Here is a 23,935-nt window from a genome sequence, read left to right on the forward strand (position 1 = left end):
CCTATATGTAGATACAAATAATTCAAGATCGCAACTCTTCCAACCTGTAACAGCATACAGGCAATACACTATGGCATTTACTATTTACAAGCCTTGAGTAATAGGAAAAAGCAGCCCTTTATTTGCCATATAAAAAATTGAGAAGCACTGGTTTTTCATCCCTTCTAGACAAAGGAATGTCTGTATAACTACACATTCAAACATATTCCTGTCTCAGCACAGCAGATGGAAGGAAAAAAGCAACTGTCTGTAGTTCATTAAGATGAAATAGGTAAGAAAGGTAACAGGCATAAAAACCCATTAAGGACTATTAATTGTCCTGATTTGCTATTAAGACTAACAGTTTACATTTTTAATAAAACGGGATAATGTGCAGAACAGAGGACATGTAAAACAAAGACTTCCATTGCAGCTTTAGAACCCTTTATAGGGATGGCTGAGTGATGGCACTGTATGACTTCATGTAGACACAAACATTTTAACCTCAGTACTGAAAGAGGAGCCTGCACCTCTGACAGTAAATTGGTTAAATCATAGTACCTGCTTCAACAGGGAAGTCAAACCAATAGCCTTACAACTGGGAAAATACAACACCCAGAATCCTTAGCTATGCATGTTGTAGTTTAGCAGCAGAAGGGCTGAAGATCTAACATCTCAGTGCTAATAAGAGCTTTACTGTACATTTGATGATTTTGTTTCACTAAACATATCTATTACAGCAACATATTTCCTGTAATGCACTTTTAGATCTTTTTGCCACATGTTTTTTTTTTTTTGGATATATAGCTTTTCACTCGCAATACTTTTTTCACATTTTTTGAATCACTCTCTATAATTTTTTTAATGTTAGCCTTAATGTTAGAAAACCTGCAAAGCCTACTGAATGTTCTTTTCATGCCCACTCCCAGTAATCTCTGCAAATGTGTAACATATTCAGATTTCTCATTTTTCATAGAGATTCCCCATTGTATTTGCTGTAGCATCATGCTTTCTCGCTGACTAGAAATCGACGATTGTGGATGACCGACTGTTTCTTCACACTGCATGAAGGCTGACTTCAGTCTGTAGGAACATGTGTCATGTTTGTAGGATAGGTTCCATCTTGTTGTTCCTACTGCAGCAACCAGCTCAGAAAGCTTTGGACATCCTTTCATGCAGAAATATATCATACATGATTTGCTTGTGTCTTCATCAAAGGGCAGTAAGACCAAAATTACATCGAGAATATGCCATTCCTGCTACGTCCTGCCATGTGTCTGAGATTGGGTCATATTTTTGAACATAATTTAGATAAGATGACCCTGAGTGACCCCCAACTACATAGAGGTAGTTATCGACAACAGCGGCACCAACTCCTGTTGAGATGAAGGGGGAGTTTTTAATCAAAATACCATATTTTACATAAGATAAAAGCAGTGTGATCTGCACACTATAAGTAAATATTGTGTGCTCTGGTCGGGTAATGAAATTTAATAATAGAAACGGTTTAGGGATTTCCTTCCTGTGAGCTTTTAAAAGCCCCATCCTATTGATCCCCTAAAAGTTAAAGGAACAGTAACACCAAAAAATGAAAGTGTATAAAAGTAACTAAAATATAATGTGCTGCTGCCCTGCACTGGTAAAAGTTGTATGTTTACTTCAGAAAGTCTACTATAATTTATATAAATAAGCTGCTCTGTAGCCATGGGGGCAGCCATTCAAAGGAGAAAAGGCACAGGCACATAGCAGATAACAGATAAAACACTATTGTATTCTACAGAACTTATCTGTTATCTGCTATGTAACCTGTGCCTTTCCTCCTTTTTTCCAGCTTGAATGGCTGCCCCCATGGCTACACAGCAGCCTATTATATAAATTATATAGTAGTGTTACTGTAGCAAATACACCAATTTTACCAGTGCAGGGCAACAGTGCATTATATTTTTATTACTTTAAAGCTTTTATTTTTTGGTGTTACTGTTCCTTTAAGAGTAAATTATGCTTCCTAAAACTTCTGTTTGGTTTTACTTACACTGCATAATACCCCCTTCCCATCACCATTCACAAACACTGCATAATACAGGTATGGGACCTGTTATCCAGACAGCTTCTGACCTGCAGTTTTCTGGATATGGAGTTTTTCAGTACTTTGGATCTCCATAACTTAAGTCTACTAAAAAAAATGATTTAAACATTAAATGAACCAAACAGAATTGTTTTTCCTCCAACAAGGATTAATTATATTTTAGTTGGGATCAAGTACAAGGTACTGCTTTATTATCACAGAGAAAAGGCAAATCATCTTTAAAAAATTTAAATATTTCATTCAAATTGGGTCTATGGAAGATGGCCCAAATGTAATCCAGAGCTTTCTGGATAACAGGTTTTTGGATAACCATTCACAAACGGTTAACCCTATTTGTGCCACATGTGCCCACACTGTATGGTCTATGTTTTCAGTCAGCTCTTTATGATGCATTTTTATGTACGTTACCATATTGCACAGATCAAAAAGTTGACTGCTGGCACAGAAACGGGTTAACAATACAATTTGTCATTCATTACGTAGATATCTAATAAGTATTTTGTATAATGAAAAGGAAAGGGGGTAAAAGCTCCGCTGCAACCTATTTTATCACATTAAAATGTCCTAGAAAAAAAGGATAAAATGTGTTGAACATATGTTATACAAGTTACCTTGTAAGCTAACCTTGGTAACTAGAAAGAAATGAAATAAAAAACATTTCAACAGCAGTCACTAACTAAAAATGGCAAAATGATACATATCATATATACATATTAAATAATGATATATGTAAAGCAAACAGATACTGAAATATCACTAACAATCTGTTATAGCTATGCAGCAGTTGGAATGGAAGGCCTATATAGGCCCCAAGAGATTCATTGTTTCATCATGCTATCCAATTTTAGACTAATTTCCCACTGCCAGGAGACCAATTTAATGTAAGAAGTTAGTAACTGATGGTTACAAAGCTATTACACCAAGAAGTAAATACGACATGGATTGTGAGAGCCATCTGGGAAGACATGAAAAATGCAAAACAAAACACAAGTGCACAATACATAAAATAATAAAGTGCCCACTGGTGTTATCATTATTCCACAACTTTACTTGTTTCTTACCTGTTCTGGGTTCCTTCATGGGCCTACAAACAGTCCACTGATTTTGATGGGGATCATATCTTTCGATGCTTGACAGATGAGCTACCCCATTGTGCCCTCCAACTACAAAAATAAAGCCCAGCATAACACTGACTCCAAAATTGATTCTCTTATCTTCCATTGAGGCAACCATCTCCCAGGAGTCTCTACTGGGATCATAGCGCTCCACACTATACAAAAAAAAAGTAAATTTTTTTTTTTTTTGTAAAGGACTTGGCATACTTAAGAAGTTGAGGACAATGTGCAGTGAATAATTAAAGGTTACTGGGCGTCACAGTGTTTTTGTTTCCCTTATACCTCATATACCTTGAAAACGCACATAAGTCAGAATACCATTGAGCCGTAATACTCCCAACCATGATGCCCTAATACTCCCAACCATGATGCAAGCGCAATCGAGGATCACCTGTGACCTCCCCCATCTGTCCCCACTACTTAATACCTGCATTGAGCAGACACGTGACCACAGGGGCTTGATCTGATGCTATATAAATGGTGCTCTAAGGGTTTTACATGTACATGCAAGTCTTTGTGATACATGAATGTGTTACAAGGATTTGTGTCTGCAAGCAGTAAAACAAAAAAAAAAAAAAAATCAATCTGCAGTTTGGGGAAAAAACAATAAGCCCAATAGTATAATTTAATTAATCTGGCAATGTTAAAGCATAAATTAAAAAAAAAAAAAAGTGTTGTTTTAAATTCCCTTTAAAAACTTGTAATTACAATTTCCCATACCAGCTGCTTATTTTTAGTGCCTATCTGAAAAGAAAGCCCATGTTGTTACTACCTAGAGACTTTTAGCGCTTCATAGCATCATTATGCTAATAAACATGGCACTGTAACCCAATATACTTATCAGCAGACATATGGCATACCTGTTCATGTGGGCTGGACCATAGCCACCAATTGCGTATATCATGCCATCCAATACAGCACCAGCAAAGCAACTTCTTGTTTTAATCATTGGTGCCACAGGATGCCATTCCTTGGCTTTTGGTATGTACTTTTCCACTGACTGCAAACACGACTGTCCATCATAACCACCCAAGGCATACATTTCACCTGCTAAAACCACTGCTCCAAGGGTACTTCTACACTCAATCATTCTTTCAATTGATGTCCATTTATTTGTGACAGGATCCCAGCATTCCACAGAGTTCTCATGCTTTCTGTAATTGATTCCTTGCCGCATATGAGTTGCAATCCCTCCCACAACATACACTTTCTGATCCAGGGTGCACAGTCCAAACTCGTATCGTGGGGATCCTAGAGGGGCCAACCCTATCCATGAATCATCCTGAGGAAAATACATCTCCATACTGAAAAAAAATAAAATAAAATATGAATTAGAAAAAAATCAAAGCTGATAATGTGGCTGTGCAAATCTTTTTATCAATGTATGTAAATGTCTAACTGCATTGATTAAATAGTTGTGGACCCAAAACCTTGCAATAAGAATAAAGGCAGCCTATGGTTCTGCAAAAAAAATGTTATGTAAAATATGCGTACAAATAACTTCCTTTTTTAAGAACCGTCTACTAAGGAACAGCTAATAAAGTGGATACTGCCATTCCTTATAGCATAATTAGGTGTTTTCTTCAGACAAAACCAAGCAGTGGGATAAGCCAGATGTTACACTGTAGATGTTATTTTCGATGCATTAGAACTTTAAATGGACAGTATACACCTGAAAGCACCTTTGTTAAAAATCTTGATGAAATGTATGCTGAATAAGGGTTTGTGTGTGTGTGTATGCTGTTTGCAGATTTAAATGTATCTGATTATCTATCAGAGGAAAAATGGCCACCGGGTGAAAGCTGCTATTTGCTTTAGGAAAATTTGATGGTGCTGGCAAACGGAGGGGATATATGCAGTACAAATTATGCCATTTGGGTGGGGGAGACATGCCCAACTGATATAGATTGTAGGTTAATGTAGGCTTTACATGTCCTTTAAGATATTTTATTGTTTTACCTGTATTAGCAAAACACCAGACCTCTGACATTAAAGGTGAAGTCCACCTTTAAATTAACTTTAAGCATGAGGTAGAGCAGTGATCCCCAACACTGGTTTGTCAGAAACAAAATAGTTAGATCATGCTTTATGGCAGATATTTTAGATATATGTGGAAGGAACACTATGGCAAATCTGGTCAAAATACTATTGAGGGCTGAAATTGTGATTGGACTACCAGAAGGTTGAGTGTCAAAAAAACCTGGTCAAACTGGTCTAATAGGCTGAAAGATTATTGGACTGCAAGATAAAAAAACTCTGTACTGAAGGAAATAAACCTAGACTGTGCACTGTAAAGAATGATAGCATAACAAAAACTGTGGACACCTAGGGCCAGATTCACTAAGGTACAAATCCGAATCATGAAATCCGATCATTTCTTATGATCGCAAATGTCACGAAAATTCTTTTTTTTTTTTTTAATACGAAAATTTTGTACTTAAGATACGAAATTTTCGTATTGAAACGTATTGAAATTTGCGTCGCGAAAACCTTTCTGACTTATAACCTTCAGTTATGATTTTGGAAGCCTCCCATAGGTCTCAATGGCCAAGGAAAGTTGCAATACCGAAGCTTGAATGAATCCGAACCTTTCGACAAATACGATTTTGTCCCGCAAATTGATGCAAAGTACGGAAAGTCACTCAAATAAACAAAAAAAAAAATCGAAAAAACACGCACTGTTCGAAAACTTTCAATTTTTTTGTATTCGGACTCAATCGTACTTGATGAATGTGCCCCAAAAGGTGCCATTTATGAAGACCCTGGACATAAGCGCAAGAGTAATAAGGGGCACAAGATTTGCTATTTTGTACCAGTCTGTTTACCATAGCAACCTATTACATACTTACTTTCATTTTCTAACTATTAGTAGTCTGTTTAACTCTATTTCCGGATTGGTTGCTGCTGTCAACTGCACTGCTGTAATTTAACACCCATGTTTGTAAATCAGCCCTACATTGTCAAGACAGATGAGAAAGTTGAAAAGCAAAATGATAAACAAAATAGAATTTGAAAGTTACTAAAACTAAAAGTGTACGAATGGTAAATGAAGTTAACAGACAATTTGAAAAACGTAAAAAAAAAGTATAAACAGGTCTGTCAATTACCAAAGTAATCGACAGGAATGAAAATTCATACTGTGGGGTATAATTATTAACATTGGAGATAAAGATCACTGGTGATGTTGCCTATAGCAACCAATCAGATTATTGCTTTTGCTTTCTAACTTGTAGGTGAAGGTAAAAATCGAATTGCTGATTGGTCGCTATGGGCAACATTAATGGCGATCTTTGACTCCAGTGTTAATAAATACACCCCATTGTGTGAATTCAACCTTGTGTCAGTAGGAAATAATAATGCTTAAAGGAACAGTAACTCCAAAAAATGAAAGTGTTTTAAAGCAATTAAAATATAATTTACTGTTGCCCTGCACTGGTACAGCTGGGGTGTTTGCTACAGAAACCCTACTATAGTTTATATAAGTAAGCTGCTGTGTAGCCATGGGGCAGCCATTCAAGCTGGAAAAAAGGAGAAAAGGCACAGGTTATATAGCAGATAACAGATAAGAAACCATTGTATTCTACAGTGTTCATCTGTTATCTGCTATGTGACTTGTGACTTTTCTCCTTTTGAATGGCTGCCCCCATGGCTACACACCAGTGTTTTTATATAAACTATAGTAGGGTTTCTGAATCAAACACACAACTTTTACCAGTGTAGAGTAGCCCTACATTATAGTTTAATTTCTTTAATATATTTTCATTTTTTGGTGTTACTGTTCCTTTAAACCATGAGGTTAATCATACAAACATATACTCAGGCATACTTAGGACCCTCACCTTTCCAGGCATGCAAACAGTCCTGCTTTCCCTCCCACGGCACAAAGTACTTTGGGAGCACACCGAGGCTGTGTTTTTAGCACCGTCTGATGGGAGAGTCTGTGTTCAGGCATAAAATGGTATTTCAGAGCTTCATTCAGCAAATGTTTACATGTGTGGTCATCGCGTATAAGATGATTTGCTTCGTATAACCTGGTAAGAAATTTGACACTCAGAAGCGGCAATCGGACACAGTGCAATAACTGAGCCAAATACTTTTGCCTCTCCTGCACATCATACTTTATCCATGATTCGAGTGCATAAAAGACAGTCTCTTCGTTAACGACATTCAAACAGTCATTGGAAACTATTTCATGTAGCTCTGAATTGGACAGTTCAAAGAATTCTTCTGTCTGGCAAACATCCTCAAAGTTCTGGCAAATATACTTGTTAGCAGCCAGATAGAGTTCATGGCAACCATAAGTCTCAGCAAAACGAGAAATCCCTATACAATTGCCCACATCGAGCTGGCTCTCCAGGAATGCACAGCATTCCTTCAGCACCAGTTTGATCTGGAGTAGGTTTGCTGCTGGAAGAAGAGATTCCACTGTCTCTTGGGAGATGAAAACAGTCCCTGTGTAAGCATATTCAATAATGGCCTGAAGTGCTGCTTCATCAACACTCTGAAATTCCACTTGTGAGTTCTCTTTCTCAGAAAGGTTTCCGGTAAACATGGCTTTGAAGTATGGGCTGATGCTGGCAAGCACCACTTTGTGTGCGTGGATCTTGACATCGCCGACCTGGAGGACAATGTCGCAGAGCTCGTGGTGCTGGCGGAGGAGATTTAAGCCCTGCAGAAGTTGCTCCGAATGAAGATGGGTTAAATTGGCAAGCATGTAGGATTGGGAGGACTGGTCCATCTGCATACTGCCCAACAGCCCCGCTTTCCGCGGGACACTCCCGATTTGCCTGACACAGCCCGCAGTCCCGGACCGCTACGCGTCCCGCAAAGGTGTTAATCGCAAGCGCCGTGCCTCCTGTCTCACACAAATTCCCGATACCTCAAGTCTCATCACGCGAGACTGTGGCGTCACGACTGTAGCGCAGTGACTGTATGCGCAGTGACGCATCACGTAGCCGCCTTGTGGGAGTGACGCGCAGAGACGGCGTAACACAGCGTGACACAATTGGAAGCTGCTAGTAAGTGGCGGTAGGTCTGCTCCTAATGTGCTTTTCCTCTTCTCACATCTCCTATTTTTGTTAAAGAACAAAAAAAAAAGTAACAAAAAAAAAACTTTTCTTTCCTGTTGTTTGCCTGACTGCCTTGCTCTCCGCCACGTCAGCTCCCAATATTTTGTTTAGAATTCATTTATATTTTCTACTCAGAGCTCTGACTGCCAGGCAATTTGAAAAACACATTTTGTGGTTGCTCAGTGTCTGCTGCCTTCAGGGCCTCTTCTCTTAAGTTGACGAAAAAGAAAAATCTTTTTGCACACCGGGGCTGGGTAAAATTAGGACTTTGACACATTGAGCTACTTGTATCCAGCTACTTACAGTGGCAATAACAGGCCTGAAAATACCCTGCCGTACACAATACTGTGAGTTGTCTATGCTAGGACAGGTAGAGACAGTTATCAGAATTGTCTATTTTGCAGCTGTCACAAGTAGCTGAAGGTGCCAGTGGTTTACAGTGGCTTGCAAAAGTATTCGTTTATGCACACCCCACTTTGCAGTTGTTTACTTGTAAAAAATGTTTGGAATCATGTATGATTTTCATTCCACTTCTCACGTGTACCCCACTTTGTATTGGTCTTTCACGTGGAATTCCAATAAAATTGATTCATGTTTGTGGCTGTAATGTGACAAAATGTGGAAAAGTTCAAGGGGGCCGAATACTTTTGCAAGCCACTGTATGTAAACAAAGGTCACGTTTTTCACACAATGGCTAATTTAGGAGAAGGCAATGGGTGAAATTCACCAAAAGTAATCATGGGTTTTTATCAACCCTTGGCATCAAAGGGTCCCAGTATTTTTGTGCATTCAAGTGGCAGAGGTTTCTCAATTCAGCAACAGAACAGTTCAGAGGAGACGATGGGTAATATCGACTAAAAGTAATCTTTTACTCTAATTTTCTTCTGGTTTTAACTCTGATGTGTGCAGGTTCCATGTTGGTTCTCGCAGCATAAATTTACCTGGCCGCAAAAGAGCATTCATGAGGACTGGTGTTTCCCTGTTTCATGGAAGAGTTAGACACCCACAGTTACCCACAAGCAGACTTTCTGTTATTTCAAGTTATGGTCCATTGTTTTATGTGAACACTAAGACAATATTTTTTGCAAACATATAGGCTACTTTAGAAGACTTTAATAGATACCCACAGTAATCTTTAGTTTTTAGCATTTTTTTAAAGGTGTTGCTGGAGGCAACCAAAATAAAAAGTGTTTTTGAAAATTAGAGTAAGGTGAAATTAAGTAATTAAGGCTCCTTTGGGCATGTAGAGATGGATAGTTGACCCTGGGTTTAGCTGCTAATGGCTGTCCATTAATATGATACACATCCTTGAACTCTGGCCTTGGGGGCAACACACCTTCCTCAGAAGAATGATGGGAATAAAGTTTCTGTAAAGAAAAAAAAGTTTATTAAAACTTTGAACAAAGGGCCCAACACCCTTCAAGCAAATGAATGAAATTAAATACCTCCCAAGCCCACTTTTGCCAGGACAACCCTAATTTTTGGCCACTAGCCATTTGTCCCAGATAGGTAGCCCCTTAAAAGTACTATTTTCTTTCTGGCCCATTGCACTTTAGTGAGATGAGACCGCAACGTCAGTCCCCATACTATATAAAATATGGCTGCATGGAGAGAAGGGGAAACGTGGATTGCAGTGCAATGCTTTAGAAGCCACTGCTCTGTCATGAAATGCTTTGGGGGCTCACAAGTGTGTCTGTTGTTCAGTTATGTTAAAGAGATATGTTTTTCTTAACTGGGCTTGGTGTTTTTAGGGTGTGACTACATAGTTGCATGGCTAAAATGTTTTCTGCTACAGCATACACAGCATTTAATCATGTCGCTCTTTCAGTTTTTCAGATGTTAGGAGTTATTTTAATATACCGAGCTACTCATTGGCCTGGATCTCTGATTACCAACAAAAACATTGGGGAAAAAAAACACAGATAACATAGACATTATTCCTCTAATATACAGTTTTACAATACTATAGTCACAGTTCTCAAACAGAGCGGTTCCATTAATGGTTGCATCTGGAAATCACACATTGGGGCACATTCATCAAAGTACGATTGCTTAAAATCGTTTTCATACTGTGCATATTTTTTTGCTACTTTTTTGTTAATTTGCACAACTTTTTCGTGACAATTTGCGCAACAAAATCGTATTTGTCGCAACAAGTACGAAAGTTTCGGATTCATTAAAGCTTCGTTATTGTGACTTTCCTTGGGCCAGGTTGGAGCTGCAGAGTGTCATTGAGTCCTATGGGAGGCTTCCAAAAACATGCACAGAAGGATCAAAGTCAGAAAGGTTTTCCCGCTGTTTACGATACGAAAATTTTGTGACTTTCGGATTGGCAATACAATATTATCGTGACTATTACGATTTTTTCGTAAGAATCTTTGTGACATTTCCGATCATTTCGAAATTATCATATCTAATCCGAATTCTACCCATTTCGGGATTCAAACTTGTACTTTGATTAATATGCCCCATCGCGTTTCATTTTGGAATCCACAAGATATGTGCATACGTTGGCCCTCTGAATTTGTGGCAGCGGCACGTGTGTATAGCAAAATGTACCATTCATGTGTATATTAACACATACTCAAATTACATTAGGTGCCTCTAGTATAAATAAATCTAAAGCAACTGGACTTGTTAAAGGAAAAGTAACACTAAAATTTTTTAAGTGAAAAAGCTATTCTACCCTGCACCAATTACTGCCCTATCCTGCAAACCCCTTAGTATTTTGAATGCTTTAAAAGAAAATACCTGTTAAAACTTGGCTTCCTGTTAATTGAACTAAGGCGATACGGCGAAGCAAGGAGCAGCAATTACTATGCCACGATCGATTGATCGAGTCTAGCCTTCCTTCTGTATTGGAAGGAGTCAGGCTAGACTCGATCGATCGTCGCATAGTTGTTGCCTGCTCCTTCCTTCGCCGTATCTCCTTAGTTCAATTGACAGGAAGCCAAGTTTTAACAGGTATTTTCGTTTAAAGCATTAAAAATACTAAGGGGTTTGCAGGATAGGGCAGTTATTGGTGCAGGGTAGAATAGCTTTTTCACTTAAAAAATGTTAGTGTTACTTTTCCTTTAAGTAATCATTGAAGACATTTTACTACTTATCCGAGCAGCTTCTTCAGTTCAACTGACTGGTATCGGAAGTCCTCAGCATATGTACTCTTCCACTTATCCAGTCACAATTGCACTTTGTAACTCTTCAGAGAGGTGACATCTCAAACTCACAGAGGTGTGAATGCTGTGGAGTTACTTTGAAAGGATTACCAAAGTATCATGCAACTCATCGATACAGGTGTTACTTGTTAGAGTTGCATGAATGGATGTGTGAAGAGTATACCAGTCAGTTGAACTGAAGAAGCTGCTCAGATGAGTAGTGAAATGATTACTTAACAAGTCCAGTTGCTTTAGACTTATTTATACTAGACCATTTGGTGCCTTTTGACCAAAACAAGTATGGCTGCTGCACATTTAGGAAACAGTAGGATAAAGTTCTGCGGCACTTGCCTGCTGTCAGTTGTAGAGCAAATCAAGTTACTAATAAAGTTTTATTTGCAGGATTAAAAAAAAAAATAAAGTAACATGACTGCAGCCAGTGAACCTGCACGAGAATGGAGTAATGAACAGCTGCACAGTGATGATCTGCCCAAGAAAGACATCATAAAATTCCTACAGGATAATGGCTCGGACTCGGTATATCCCTAGTTTGTCTTGATTAAACAGCTCCTCTGTTAGCCTCATCTTAGAATAGTGTATGAAGATCCTGTGTGTATAAATTATAAACAACATGCACATTTAACCTGCTTGTCTATGTCCCAACCTAGGGAACAATGGAAATGTGTGAGATGTATTGTACTGAATTAATAGTAGACACTAATATACTAAGCTGTATTTAAGTAAATCCTGGTGTGATCAGGAATAACCTCACTAAATAGAACATTCATAGTTGCTTTGAGAATCAGTATTTTTTTGGGTAATTGTCCTGAATATTCATGGTTATTTTTGTATGCCCTCCAAGACCCCAAGGCAAAAAGCTTGTTTTGGAGAGAAGAGCAAGGCCATAATAACAAAGCAAATTTGAAAGAAAGCATATATAATAGTGTGTTCTAGGATGAAGACTGTACTTAATAATTAGTGCTCTACCCTGACGGTGGTACAGCTCAATCAGGGCTTCATGATTAAAGTTATGTGGTATTTATATTACTCCAAGGAACTGCATTCCTTCTTTTTCTAAAATAATAGTGATAATATAATGCTGTAGGGGATGAAGCCACATTATTCTGTAGCTCCTAAACCCAGGGGTAGGAAAAAAAATAGACTTCCACTAACCTAACTGTTTGTAGGAAACACCCCTTATATGATTTTTTCCAATAGAAAATCAAATTTAGTTAATTATTTAAAAGCAATGTACTGGTGTTCTGCCATGATAACAGATACATTGCTTAGACTTCACACTACATAGTTGTAGTACTGCTCTTAGCTATTGACAGGGCTCAAAATTAATTCATGGGTCTCTACAATGACAGGATAAAAACCTCTTTCCTATTAAATTTGACTGTTGTGCACAAGGAATTTTTGCCTTGCAGATGTTGGACAGACAAATGTCTTTAAAATTAAAATGATCTTTACTTTTGGCTGGAACTGACACTTTAAAGACAAGAAAAAAAATGTTTTAAAATATTCCAGCTTAACAAAGCAAAGGATCTGCCATTTCCATGGGTGCTGTATTTAAAGGTTATTGCAGATAAAATCACTGATGACGTTTCCTGAATAAATGCCTTATGGCCATTAATTAATGGAAGCAAGCTCAGCACCAGCTTTTAAAGCTAAATGGTGACATGCACAGGTAGATTTGGTTGGGATGTTTGGCCGATTTCTAACACTGAGTACAACATGGCACCTGTGTACTCCGTTTCAGCAGATCATAACTAGCTTTCTCAATCACTTGGATACCTTCCTGAATGTGAACTAAACAGTGGCTCAGAGGGTTACAATTCTGCTTTGCAGCACTGGGTCCTGAGTTCAGTACCACCCAGGGCAGTATCTGCAAGGAGTTTGTATATTCTCCCCATGATTGTGTAGGTGCCCTGTATTGTAAACTCATCCAGGGCAGGGACTAATAAATAATCTGTAAAGCACTGCAGAAATGTGAAGGTGCTTTCTAAATAACAGGAAATAAATAAAGATAAGTTCTAGCCCATCCTTACCCACCCAAGCTCCTTCCTTGCAGCATCTATTCTGTTCAAAAGTTTCCCTGTGAGCCGACCTGCCAAAAATCTGCAGAGTTGCACAGGGGAGTTCAAAGGCACCATTTTCTCCTGTCTTTAGATCCTCTTCTGCTAGTTGTCAAAACAGATCTTGCAGGAGCATGTAAAGTTGAATATACATCCTAAATCATCTTTGACTGTGCATGCTCTGCAAAATCTATGTTGGGCAAACTGACCGACAAGGATGAAGATTGCCCCTTTGAACTGAGCTGCATAACTTTTCAGTTTTATGGGCAGGCCAGCACACAGGTAATTATTTAAACAGAGCAGATGTTGCTTGGAGGGGGCCATAAGATGGGGTAGGGTTTAGTTTAACTGTTTTTATGGCCCAGCTGCTATTTGCCTGTGTGGTCCAGATCTAATGCTTAAATTCCTTACTGTACTCACTAAAAGGTTTATTAAAGACATTTGATTTTTGCCCATTCAGTTACCAAGTACAGGTATGGGATCCGTTATCCGGAAATCCATTACCAGGAAAGCTCTAAATTACTAAGTCTTTAGTAGACTTAAGGTATAGAGATCCAAATTACTGAACAACCCCTTATCAGGAATACCCTTGGTTCCGAGCATTTTGGATAAAGGGTCCTATACCTATATTTGGTATTTGTTTCCTTACTATAATTTGCACACCTCTTTCCTTTTTTACTGTTTACTTTATTTAGGTGATTTAGTACTAAAAACATATGAGCAGTAAAATTATTACTTTATATATACATGCATGTTTTGTCAATGCTAATTTTAAGCCATTTATAGTTTCTTGCAGAATATAAATTACTTGGAAATGTTAAGAATGTAGCTAAAACTGCTAAAAAAGAGCAACTGGCCACTGCCTACAATAAGCTTTTTGAGACCAAGGTGAGTAAGGAATTTTTAAAATTAATCTAAACATTTAAAGGTATTCTGACTCCTTTTGTAATAAATAAATTACTGCTCTGACTGATTCTGCTTCATAAAAGGGCTACATCTCAAATCTCTGGGAATTCTACCTACAGTCCAGGTATTAGGGTGCATAAATAGCAGAGCAGACCTCTGTTAACTGAAAACCAGTGTTATTTTTAAATTTTGCACTGTTTAGAGCAAGAAATAACACAAACCATAGATACTTTTTATTTAAAGATGAGGCAAAAAGTATGTTATGTTGCTTTATAAATACAATTGTGTTTTGTTTGCTGGTGTTATGCACAAGTTTTAGTAGGTATTATTAATTTTGTTACTTTGCCATTTTTACTGATGTCATGCTTTGATTTTACCCTTTCAGCGCTTTAAAGGGAGTGATAGTGTTGAGACGGTGACAAAAGATGTAAAAGATGTGAAGATAAATGATGGAAAACCCAAAGAAACTAAGCTGGAAGAGACAGTTGATGAGGTATGTTGTGGTATATTTATTAGAGCATGTGTTCAAGAACATTTGTTGATATGTTAATCTTCTATGGCTTATAGAGACTTACTGTTATGCTAAGATTTTCATCAGTTTTGTAAGACAAAGGTTAGGACTTAAGTCATACATGTATCAAAAATGTAAGCATTATTCCACATGACAAACCCTTCAGAGGAAAATAAATGACTAGTTTTTAAGCACTTGGAAAGTAGCTTTTTTTTTTTTTTTTTGTATATACAAAAATGAAATGTTGGCAATAAATCTGTACTAGGATTGTTCGTTGTAGTTGCATTCATGTACAGGTACCAGAGGTATCTTGTCTTTGCACACATATCACACATATCTGTCCGTATACTTGCTGTGTTGGTTGATTATTGTACTTTGTTTTTGTTTTCCAGGGCCCACCAAAATACACAAAGAATATCCTAAAGAAGGGAGACAAGACTAATTTCCCAAAGAAAGGAGACACGGTACACTGCTGGTATATGGGAACATTGGAGGATGGAACTGTGTTTGACTCTAACATCCAGACTAGTAAGGATCTTGCATTTGCTCTGCCTGCATAGTGTATCTTAAAACTGCCTTTCAATATACCACTGTGTTAATATAAAGATGCGCTATAACTGTACATTTTGGCTGCTACTTAGTCTTTTCTTTTGACAGGTGCAAAGAAGAAAAAAGCTGCCAAACCCTTAAGTTTTAAAGTTGGTGTTGGGAAAGTCATAAGGGGGGTAAGTTGATAAAAAAAGGAGAAAACTGCTCATCCTAACTGCGGATTCTGTGGCTTCTTCCCATTGTTCCTCAGTTATAGTGGGGATAGATTGATGCCATCTAGCGAAAATTAAGATAAACTATTAGACAAACATCTGTCTTAAGTTTATTTTTATGGGTATAAAAGTATGCTTTCTACTTTGCAGTGGGATGAAGCTCTCCTCACTATGAGCAAAGGCGAGAAGGCCAAACTGGAAATTGAGCCAGAATGGGCCTATGGGAGAAAAGGCCTGCCAGATGCCAAGTATCCTTTATAATTTTTATGTCTCCATTCTTCAAATACCTCAATGGGGTTGATGTGCATTTTGGCAGGCAGGCACTTGTTATATTATTATTCCTCAGGGCGGGCAACCTCACAGTAAGGCAAATCTCTAACCTTATGGTCATGGTTGGATTGTATGTTCCATAAAAATTGCACCAGTTTATGTTAATTTCTTATAGGGCACCACATCACATGTTTTAATCCATTAAGTATCCAATGTAGCTCTCTGGGCTGGCCCATGCACAGTATAGTACTTTAATGAAGTTTACTAAGCTGTGCATATGCCTGCCCAGGACAGCACAACATGGGAATGAAGCATGGCAGTGTGTTAGAAGAAAGTTCCCCTCAGGCTGGTGTGTTTTTTTTTCAATAGAACATGTGAACCAGCACAGACCACAAGGTTTGCAGCACCTCCAACTGTTTAAACTTTTAGTTCTCCTTTAAGCAGAAATAATAGTATACTTTTTCTTAAACTAAGTAGCCTACCAACTATTCTTAATAAGCAAGTTCATCATTACTTGTCAGACTTTTTTTCTTAGAAAATAAGTAAACCTTCATTATTTTTTGTTCATGCATCTGGAGGCCTTTTTAATCAAGGACATCCCTGCAGTTTTCTTACTAGGCTAGAATATTATATTTCACTTTATTAACCGTTAGGTTTTCATCTAAGTGTGTGCAGATGCTTCCGTTTTCTTGATGTTATTATTGTATGGTTATACTTATACCTCATATAAAGATTATCAATATTTTCCTTAATTTAACAACACAGAATCCCACCAAACGCTAAATTGTTTTTCGAAGTGGAGCTGGTGGACATCGATTGAGAAATTAGACAGACAAAAACTTTTATTAGAATTGTTTCCAGCATCTGTAAATTGTAAATAAAATTCACTCTAACATGTAAAAAAGATATCTTGTGGTTAATGAAAGATCTAAATTTTTTATGTTTCGGGGAACAGGCCAGATGGGGAGGGCAGGCAGTGTATAAACAAATCAAGCAAATAGGCAATGGTCAGGATGGGGAATAACCTGATGGAACAAGGTATAGTTGCCATGTCTCAATAAAGGTAATATTAATTAAGCTGATGCAGGCCTGAATGCATTTTTTGTAAATTGCCAGCTACAGTAGAGGCAGGTAATGGTACAATTAGCATCTGAGTGTAACATGGACATTTATATATGTGATCAGACTGCACAATACACAGGTTATATGCCAGGGCTTGAACATCATTGATCCTTCTTCCCTCTCTGCTTGCACTGAGCAAGCCACCCTAATGCTGAGCTTGGTGCAGCTGTTTGGAGACATTGGTTCTTCAGCCTATTGGGTCAAAACAATAAATGTATTACGGCCCAGGATACTCTCAACAGGGCAAGATTATTAATCAAATAACCCATTTAAAAAGCAAGCACCTTTAACCTTTTCACTGCCAGACAATTTGGTACCTCTGGTACTTTTATTGCCAGACAGTTTTTGAACATTTTGTGCCCTTTCAGTTTAGTGGCCTTAATAGGGTGACATATAGTTTACCTAGAATTTTTGGTTTTATATGTGATAAAAGCTGCAAAGTGTTCTGACCCTGAAACCCATATATTTTTTGGAAAGAACACATTCTGACGATTTCAAAATGGGCGAATATATCTTTCTACTCGAAACTATCACAACGCAAAGCTTTGCTAAAGTTACTGGTTTCAATGAATTTTCTAAAAATTGCCTCAGAGGTTCCATTTTACAGCATGTTCTCTTCTACAAATCTTTATGCATCAAGGTCAAACATCCTAAAAATGAAAGGCAGGGGACTTCTAAGCTGTTTGACGCCCAACGTGTGTAGGTTTACCTAGTTATGTGGAATGGAGAGCCCCTAAAATAAAAATTGTGCGTATGAAATTTCATGGTTCAACAATTTGGTTGTTGCAAAATAAGCATCCTACGTGCATTTATTGTTCCATAAGAGCTCCTAAGAATAAGAAGACCCTTAAAAACCATATATTTTTGGAAAGTACACATTCCAGTGAATCCAAAATGGGTAAAGATGCCTTTTTTTTACTCAAAACTACCAAACTGCAAAGCTTTGCAGCAGTTTTTTTGCTTTATGAAAAATGCCTAAAAATATTGATTTCTTATATACAAAGTGAAAACACCCTAAATATGAACACCAAGGGTCTTAATAACAGTTGATGCCTAATACAGTCATGGCCAAAATTGTTGGCACCCCAGAAATTTTTCCAGAAAGTATTTCTCACAGAAAAGTATTGCAGTAACATGTTTTGCTATACACATGTTTATTCCCTTTGTGTGTATTGGAACAGAACAGAAAAGGGATGAAAAAAAGCAAATTGGAGATAATGTCACACAAAACTCCAAAAATGGAATTTTTCTGTGAGAAATACTTGATTTTCTGGAAAAATTTCTGCGGTGCCAACAATTTTGGCCATGACTGTATGCATAGATTTAGTATGTGGAATGAAAATTGTGTGTATGAATATAAAATTGTGTGAAAATTGTGTATATGAATTTTCTCGGCTGCCAATTCACCTATGAACAAAGCCCCTATCTGTGTACTAAGACCCTCTGAAAAGCAATGGTCAAACATTGGTTAACCCCATGCCTCATGGAAGAAAAGGTAATAAAACTCATGAAAAAAAATCCTCCCTCATACCCTTCACATGTTTTACCCCTCCCCTTAAACCGTGTTCCAGAAAGCCTAGGTTATGGGGCACTGTCACACGGGCAGAGAAAAGTTGATGCACAGGCCTGTTGAAAAAACATTGGTCAAAGCACATTTGTCTTTCAAAACTACTAAGTTTATTTAAAGGGGAAGAAAATATGAACCTCATTAATGCGGAATTGAGGGAGCTATGGAGAACCATTGCAGGCAAGGTAATGACCTATGCTGAGTTAAGGAGCTATTTAGGAGAGAAGCCAGGTGGATCCCTCATCTGGAAACATTAAGGGTGAAGACACACAGAGCTACTAGTAGTAGCTACTCGTCACGGCTACTAAAATAGACAATGCTGATTACTTAATGATAATAGTCTTTACGTGTTTTAGCAGAGGCAATTCTCTACAGCAGGGTATTTTCTGGTGTTTAGTAGCCGTAACAAGTTGCTGCTACTAAGTAGCCCTGTGTGTCTTCACCGTAACACTTAACGGTGCGGAATAGGGAATACGATCTACAGGCCATTCTTCAAGTGAGTTCAGCTTTTAATGGTGATTTTATCCATTTTTAATATTTTACAGATCACCCAATTTTTTCCTTTGGACTTGTTGAGAGTATAAAGTGCAATTGTTTGTATAACAAGATTTTATGTAAGTATTCAGTGTTAAGATACATTGTTATATGGGATAAAATTTCTCTTATGTTGCATTGTTGCATGTGATTATACTTTGTGACTGAGAGATGGCGCTGTCACATAGTCTATAAAAAGAAAGTGTAATTAATGTGTCGGTGATCTTGAAAAAAGGCTGGTTGGGGCCTGAAATGTTGCTTGTACAATCCAGGATTTGGCCATGATGGAATAATGGTCTTCTATTATTCAAAGAAAAACTCTTTTTTGGTGCTGCTCAATACAGATTTGACGAATATTGTAACACGTGATTAATAAAAAAAAACTTGCACCAGACGAAAGAAAACATTTTTAGTGAAGTAGTGTGCTGTTTTGTTTTATTTGAACGACCTATGCTAATATCAGACCTGATATAATGACACCAGTGGAGAAATAACAGCCCATTCCAGTAGTAAGTCTAATGCGACCCTCCTGTCACTACTATAGCCCAAAAAAAATCACATTTTTTAAATAAAAACCACCTGTAACAGCAGCAGCAGGCAGTTACAAATCAAAGAAATGACAAGGAGCACTAGTGGTTTCAAGGATTTTACTACCATTTTAAACACACCATCTTAATCCAGATTATTAAACTGGAGAAAGTATATATAGACATGCAACATAACTGGTAAGGGGATACATTTTAACTGGTTTAAATTTTAAACCAATATGTGGGGACAGTCCCAATTTTCAGGGCACAGCCCACTGTCTTGGATTTCTTGCCCTGACCCTACAAACGGGGCTTCTGGAACTACATTACCCAACATTCCATAGAGCTACTAACAGTTCCAGACCAACAGATGAGTTGTATTTTAAGTACCTGCTCTGCTCTTTTTGGGTAAACCAAGAGGCAGGAGGAGAAAGGAGTCGCTGCACTTTGCAGAGGCTGAGTACATATGGGCATTGACTGAACTACAAGGTATTCAATCATTTCTTCCTTCCCCAAACAATTTTAAAACTAAGTGGGTCCGTTCAAGTCTCATTTCTGTTGTGATGCAGAGTCTCATGTTGTTATGCTTCTAAAGTTTTCTAAGGCTAAGAACCCACCGAGTGGTTCAGTTGCCCGCAAAAGATCTCTGATATCGCGGACTCCTATCGTTGCTGGTGGAAATTTTGGAGTGGTTAGTTGCCCACGATAGCAAAGATCTATCACAGTCTGATTCACTCTGTGGGTCCTTAGCCTAACACTCCCTGGTTATCTGGAGCAGGCATGAAGCCTGCCAAGACTTTGCCTAATGACAAAAGAACATTAAAAAACTCATATCAGTCTTTCATTTAACTGCATAGTCTGCCCTGAACAACCAGAGAGAAACAGTATTAACAGTTAATGTGTGATTTGTATGTCAGTATACACTGAACTGAAGCAGAGTTATCTGTACATTGTTCAGGAGAATGGTGCTGAGAATTTCTCCAACTAGGCAAAAAAAAACAACAATTAAACATATGCAGCAGGACAGCGAATAAGAGGCAAAAAGCAGGGCTCCCTCAGGAGCAGAGGGAGAGATAATATATGTATTTGTATATTACAACTATGTAATGCAAAACTCAACTATGTTTGTAACCCCCCCTCTTTTTTCTGTATATCCCTGTTATATACAAAATCAATAAAAAGAAAAACATATATATATATATATATATATATATATATATATATATATATATATAGAAGAATAGATTATAGTATGCAAAGATAAAAAAAAAAAAAACTAGGAAAATATAGAGACTGACTAAGAAGTGTCCTCATACTATGGCCCACTCCCCCCTATGTCCTCCAGCTCCCCCCAGCGTCCTCCAGCTCCCCCCACAGCGTCCTCCCCAGCATCCTCCAGCTCCCCCAGCATCCTCCAACTCTCCCCCACAGCATCCTCCAGCTCCCCCACCATCCTGCAACTCTCCCCCCCAGCATCCTCCAGCTCCCCCCACAGCATCCTCCAGCTCCCCCAGCATCCTCCAAATCTCCACCCCCAGCATCCTTCAACTCCCTCCACAGCGTCATCCCCAGCATCCTCCAACTCTCCACCCCCAGCATTCTTCAACTCCCCCCACAGTGTCCTACCGAGCATCCTCCAGCTCCCCCACCCCCAGCATCCTCCAACTCTCCCCCCCCCCCAGCATCCTCCAGCTCCCCCACCCCCAGCATCCTCCAACTCTCCCCCCAAGGGTCCCCCTGCTCCTTTCTCTGGCTCCCCACTGCATCGTCAGCTTGCGTCCTCAGGCTCCCCGCTGCACCCTCATTCTTAAAAGTTGCGCCCCGTGCATACTGACCTCACACATACGCACGGGGCGCGACCAATGAAATTACCCACTGACCACCAATGAAAGGGCCCGTCATTTTTAAAGGGGGCCCGGGCTAAAAAACTGTATAACGGCCGGGTCCCCTTTAAATCCCCAGGCCCCCCTGATTGCGGCCCTGGGGATTAAGTTGCAGATGAAAAGATCACTAGCCGCCATTGTCCAGAGCAAGCAACGTCCAAGAATCAATTAGCACTTTTCCTCCATTTGATTCTACCGCTCAATAACTAAGCCTCTGTATGGTGGCCACATGGTAGGGTCATGTGATCATGATGTCACAGGGTCCTGTAAGAGAATAGGAACTGGACGCTAACTATAGACAGAAGGCAAGAAGCCTGCAATTAATAAGTTTGCGAGACGAGCTTGTAACGATCCGGGACTGTGGGCTGTGCGAAAGAAAGCCGGGAGTGTCCCGGGAAAAGCGGAACTGTGGGGGGAGTATGAATGATTAATACTCAGGTACTCGGGTAGGCTTAGGTCCTAGTTGCAGACCGATTTGATGTTATGAGTGGGAAACAGAAAACACTTTTCCAGACGTGGGGAAATAACCAACCCCCGGAAACCAGGAAGGCCAAGGAAACTAAGCCTAGAAAAGGTAAAACCAGCGCAGTCGGTCGAGGAAAGCAGTCAGTGCCAAGGGGGGTTCTACACAGACCGCCTGTACCAGTCAGGCAGCAACCTTCGACCTGTCAACAGGAGGTGGAAGATGATGATGATGATGTACTGCTGGTCGCTGTATACGAGGCAGAGAAAACACTTAACCAAAGCGGAATCCTAAATGCTGAAGGTCTCCAGAGCAAAGACAAGCAGAATGCCCACTCAGTACAGGGCAACCACTCAGTACAGGGCAACCACTCAGTACAGGGCAAACTATGGGATGAACTGGGGAAAACATCTTCACCTGCTGTCCTTGGTTTACCTGGAATTGCATGCCAAATACAGGGGAACCAAAGGGGTAACAACACTGCTATCAACAGTGACTGTAGAACTTTTGGAACCTCTAGAAATGTACCTACCACTAATCAGGATATGGAAAGCAAGGATGAGGCAAAAGCCACTGATATTGAAAACCTGCCTGGCTTTGACCTGTCAGCTGGTAGTGTGTGGATCTATCCAACTAATTATCCTATACGAGACTATCAGTTTAACATATCTTACACAGCTTTGCTGCAAAACACCCTTGTATGTCTGCCCACTGGACTGGGTAAAACATTCATAGCTGCTGTGGTGATGTACAACTTCTACCGCTGGTATCCTTCAGGCAAGATTGTCTTTATGGCCCCTACCAAGCCCCTGGTGGCCCAACAGATCGAGGCCTGCTTTAGAGTCATGGGAATTCCACAGGACCATATGGCAGAAATGACAGGTACATGTATTGCATCACATGTTGTTTTTCTTTACAACTGTTTGATATTTGTTGTTCAGTAGAGGGATGTTTTAATTGCCTGTGTACTGGGGTATAAATACATTTTCCACGCACCATGTTCCTTATTCGTTTCTAACTAATTGGAATGTTTTCTTTTCTCTTCAGGAAGTACCCAGGCTCAAAATCGTAAAGACATGTGGGAAAAGCACAGAGTCTTTTTTCTTACTCCCCAGGTCATGGTGAATGATCTTACACGTGGTGCTTGTCCTGCTTCGGAAATAAAATGTCTGGTTATTGATGAAGCACATAAAGCTCTTGGTAACCATGCCTATTGTCAGGTAAATTTGTATTTATACTGGGAGAGAGGATTTTGTGTAAATGTAAGTTATAACTAGTTTAGGGTATACAGGTATGGTGTCCGTTATCTGGAAACCCATTATCCAGAAAGGCCATCTCCCATAGACTCAATTTTAATCAAATAATTCAGATTTTTAAAAGTGTTTCCTTTTTGTAATAACAAATAGTACTTTGTACTCGATCACAACTAAGATATAATTAATCCTTAGTGGAGGAAAAACAATCCTATTTGGTTTATTTAATGTTTAAAAAATATCTTAGTAGACTTAAGGTATGGAGATCCAAATTACGGAAAACCCCAGGTCCCGAGCATACTGGATAACAGGTCCCATACCTGTGTCAGATAAGAAGTAGGTGAGTTGTTCACAAGGATTAAAATATGCCTAAAAATAAAAAGAGACACATGTCTTTTCTGTTGAAAATATTATTTTTATTTAATTTTATTATTCATATTTAATGATTATAGTCGCCTATATGATGGTTTCTTTTTTTTTTTTAATTACTTAAAATTTCCTACTGCTGTTTTTTTTTTTTAATATTATAATTCTAATGGTTTTCTTTTGATACAGGTTGTAAGAGAATTGACCAACTACACAAACCAGTTTCGTATTCTTGCTCTGAGTGCCACACCAGGGGGTGATACTAAGGTGAGCAGTGATCTAGAATAACT

The 23,935-nt window shown here is 38.8% G+C and overlaps 3 protein-coding genes across 6 annotated transcripts in view; 2 read left to right on the top strand and 1 right to left on the bottom strand.

Moving 5' to 3' along the window:
• Positions 1-98: 98 nt before the first annotated feature.
• klhl28 (kelch like family member 28) lies at positions 99-8,066 on the bottom strand. The gene is made up of 4 exons (XM_018096716.2): positions 7,020-8,066; positions 4,041-4,484; positions 3,127-3,335; positions 99-1,355 (listed from the first exon to the last, which is right to left on the bottom strand). Exons 1-4 carry the CDS (start codon positions 7,922-7,924, stop codon positions 1,192-1,194), a joined length of 1,722 nt encoding a protein of 573 aa, XP_017952205.1. The 5' UTR covers positions 7,925-8,066; the 3' UTR covers positions 99-1,191.
• A 62-nt stretch (positions 8,067-8,128) lies between these two features.
• fkbp3 (FKBP prolyl isomerase 3) lies at positions 8,129-16,834 on the top strand. Of its 2 annotated transcripts, none has more exons than XM_012968431.3 (8): positions 8,129-8,198; positions 11,807-11,941; positions 14,269-14,370; positions 14,774-14,881; positions 15,292-15,427; positions 15,557-15,624; positions 15,811-15,908; positions 16,696-16,834. In XM_012968431.3, the coding sequence occupies exons 2-8, from the start codon at positions 11,831-11,833 to the stop codon at positions 16,748-16,750; spliced, it is 678 nt and encodes a 225-aa protein (XP_012823885.1). In that variant the 5' UTR covers positions 8,129-8,198; positions 11,807-11,830; the 3' UTR covers positions 16,751-16,834.
• A 4,795-nt stretch (positions 16,835-21,629) lies between these two features.
• The window catches only part of fancm (FA complementation group M), an 86,266-nt gene continuing 83,960 nt past the window's right edge, over positions 21,630-23,935 (top strand). For 2 of the 3 annotated variants that reach the window (XM_012969053.3, XM_004917143.4), the window contains exons 1-3: positions 21,632-22,908; positions 23,074-23,246; positions 23,835-23,912. In XM_012969053.3, the coding sequence (XP_012824507.2) occupies positions 22,047-22,908; positions 23,074-23,246; positions 23,835-23,912 (1,113 nt within the window). In that variant the 5' untranslated portion in view covers positions 21,632-22,046. Of the gene's footprint in view, positions 22,909-23,073; positions 23,247-23,834; positions 23,913-23,935 lie in introns of all 3 variants that reach the window. The other variant, XR_004219876.1, reaches the window with a different exon arrangement.

Source organism: Xenopus tropicalis, chromosome 8 (genome assembly GCF_000004195.4).
Source record: "Xenopus tropicalis strain Nigerian chromosome 8, UCB_Xtro_10.0, whole genome shotgun sequence".
NCBI lineage: Eukaryota > Metazoa > Chordata > Amphibia > Anura > Pipidae > Xenopus > Xenopus tropicalis.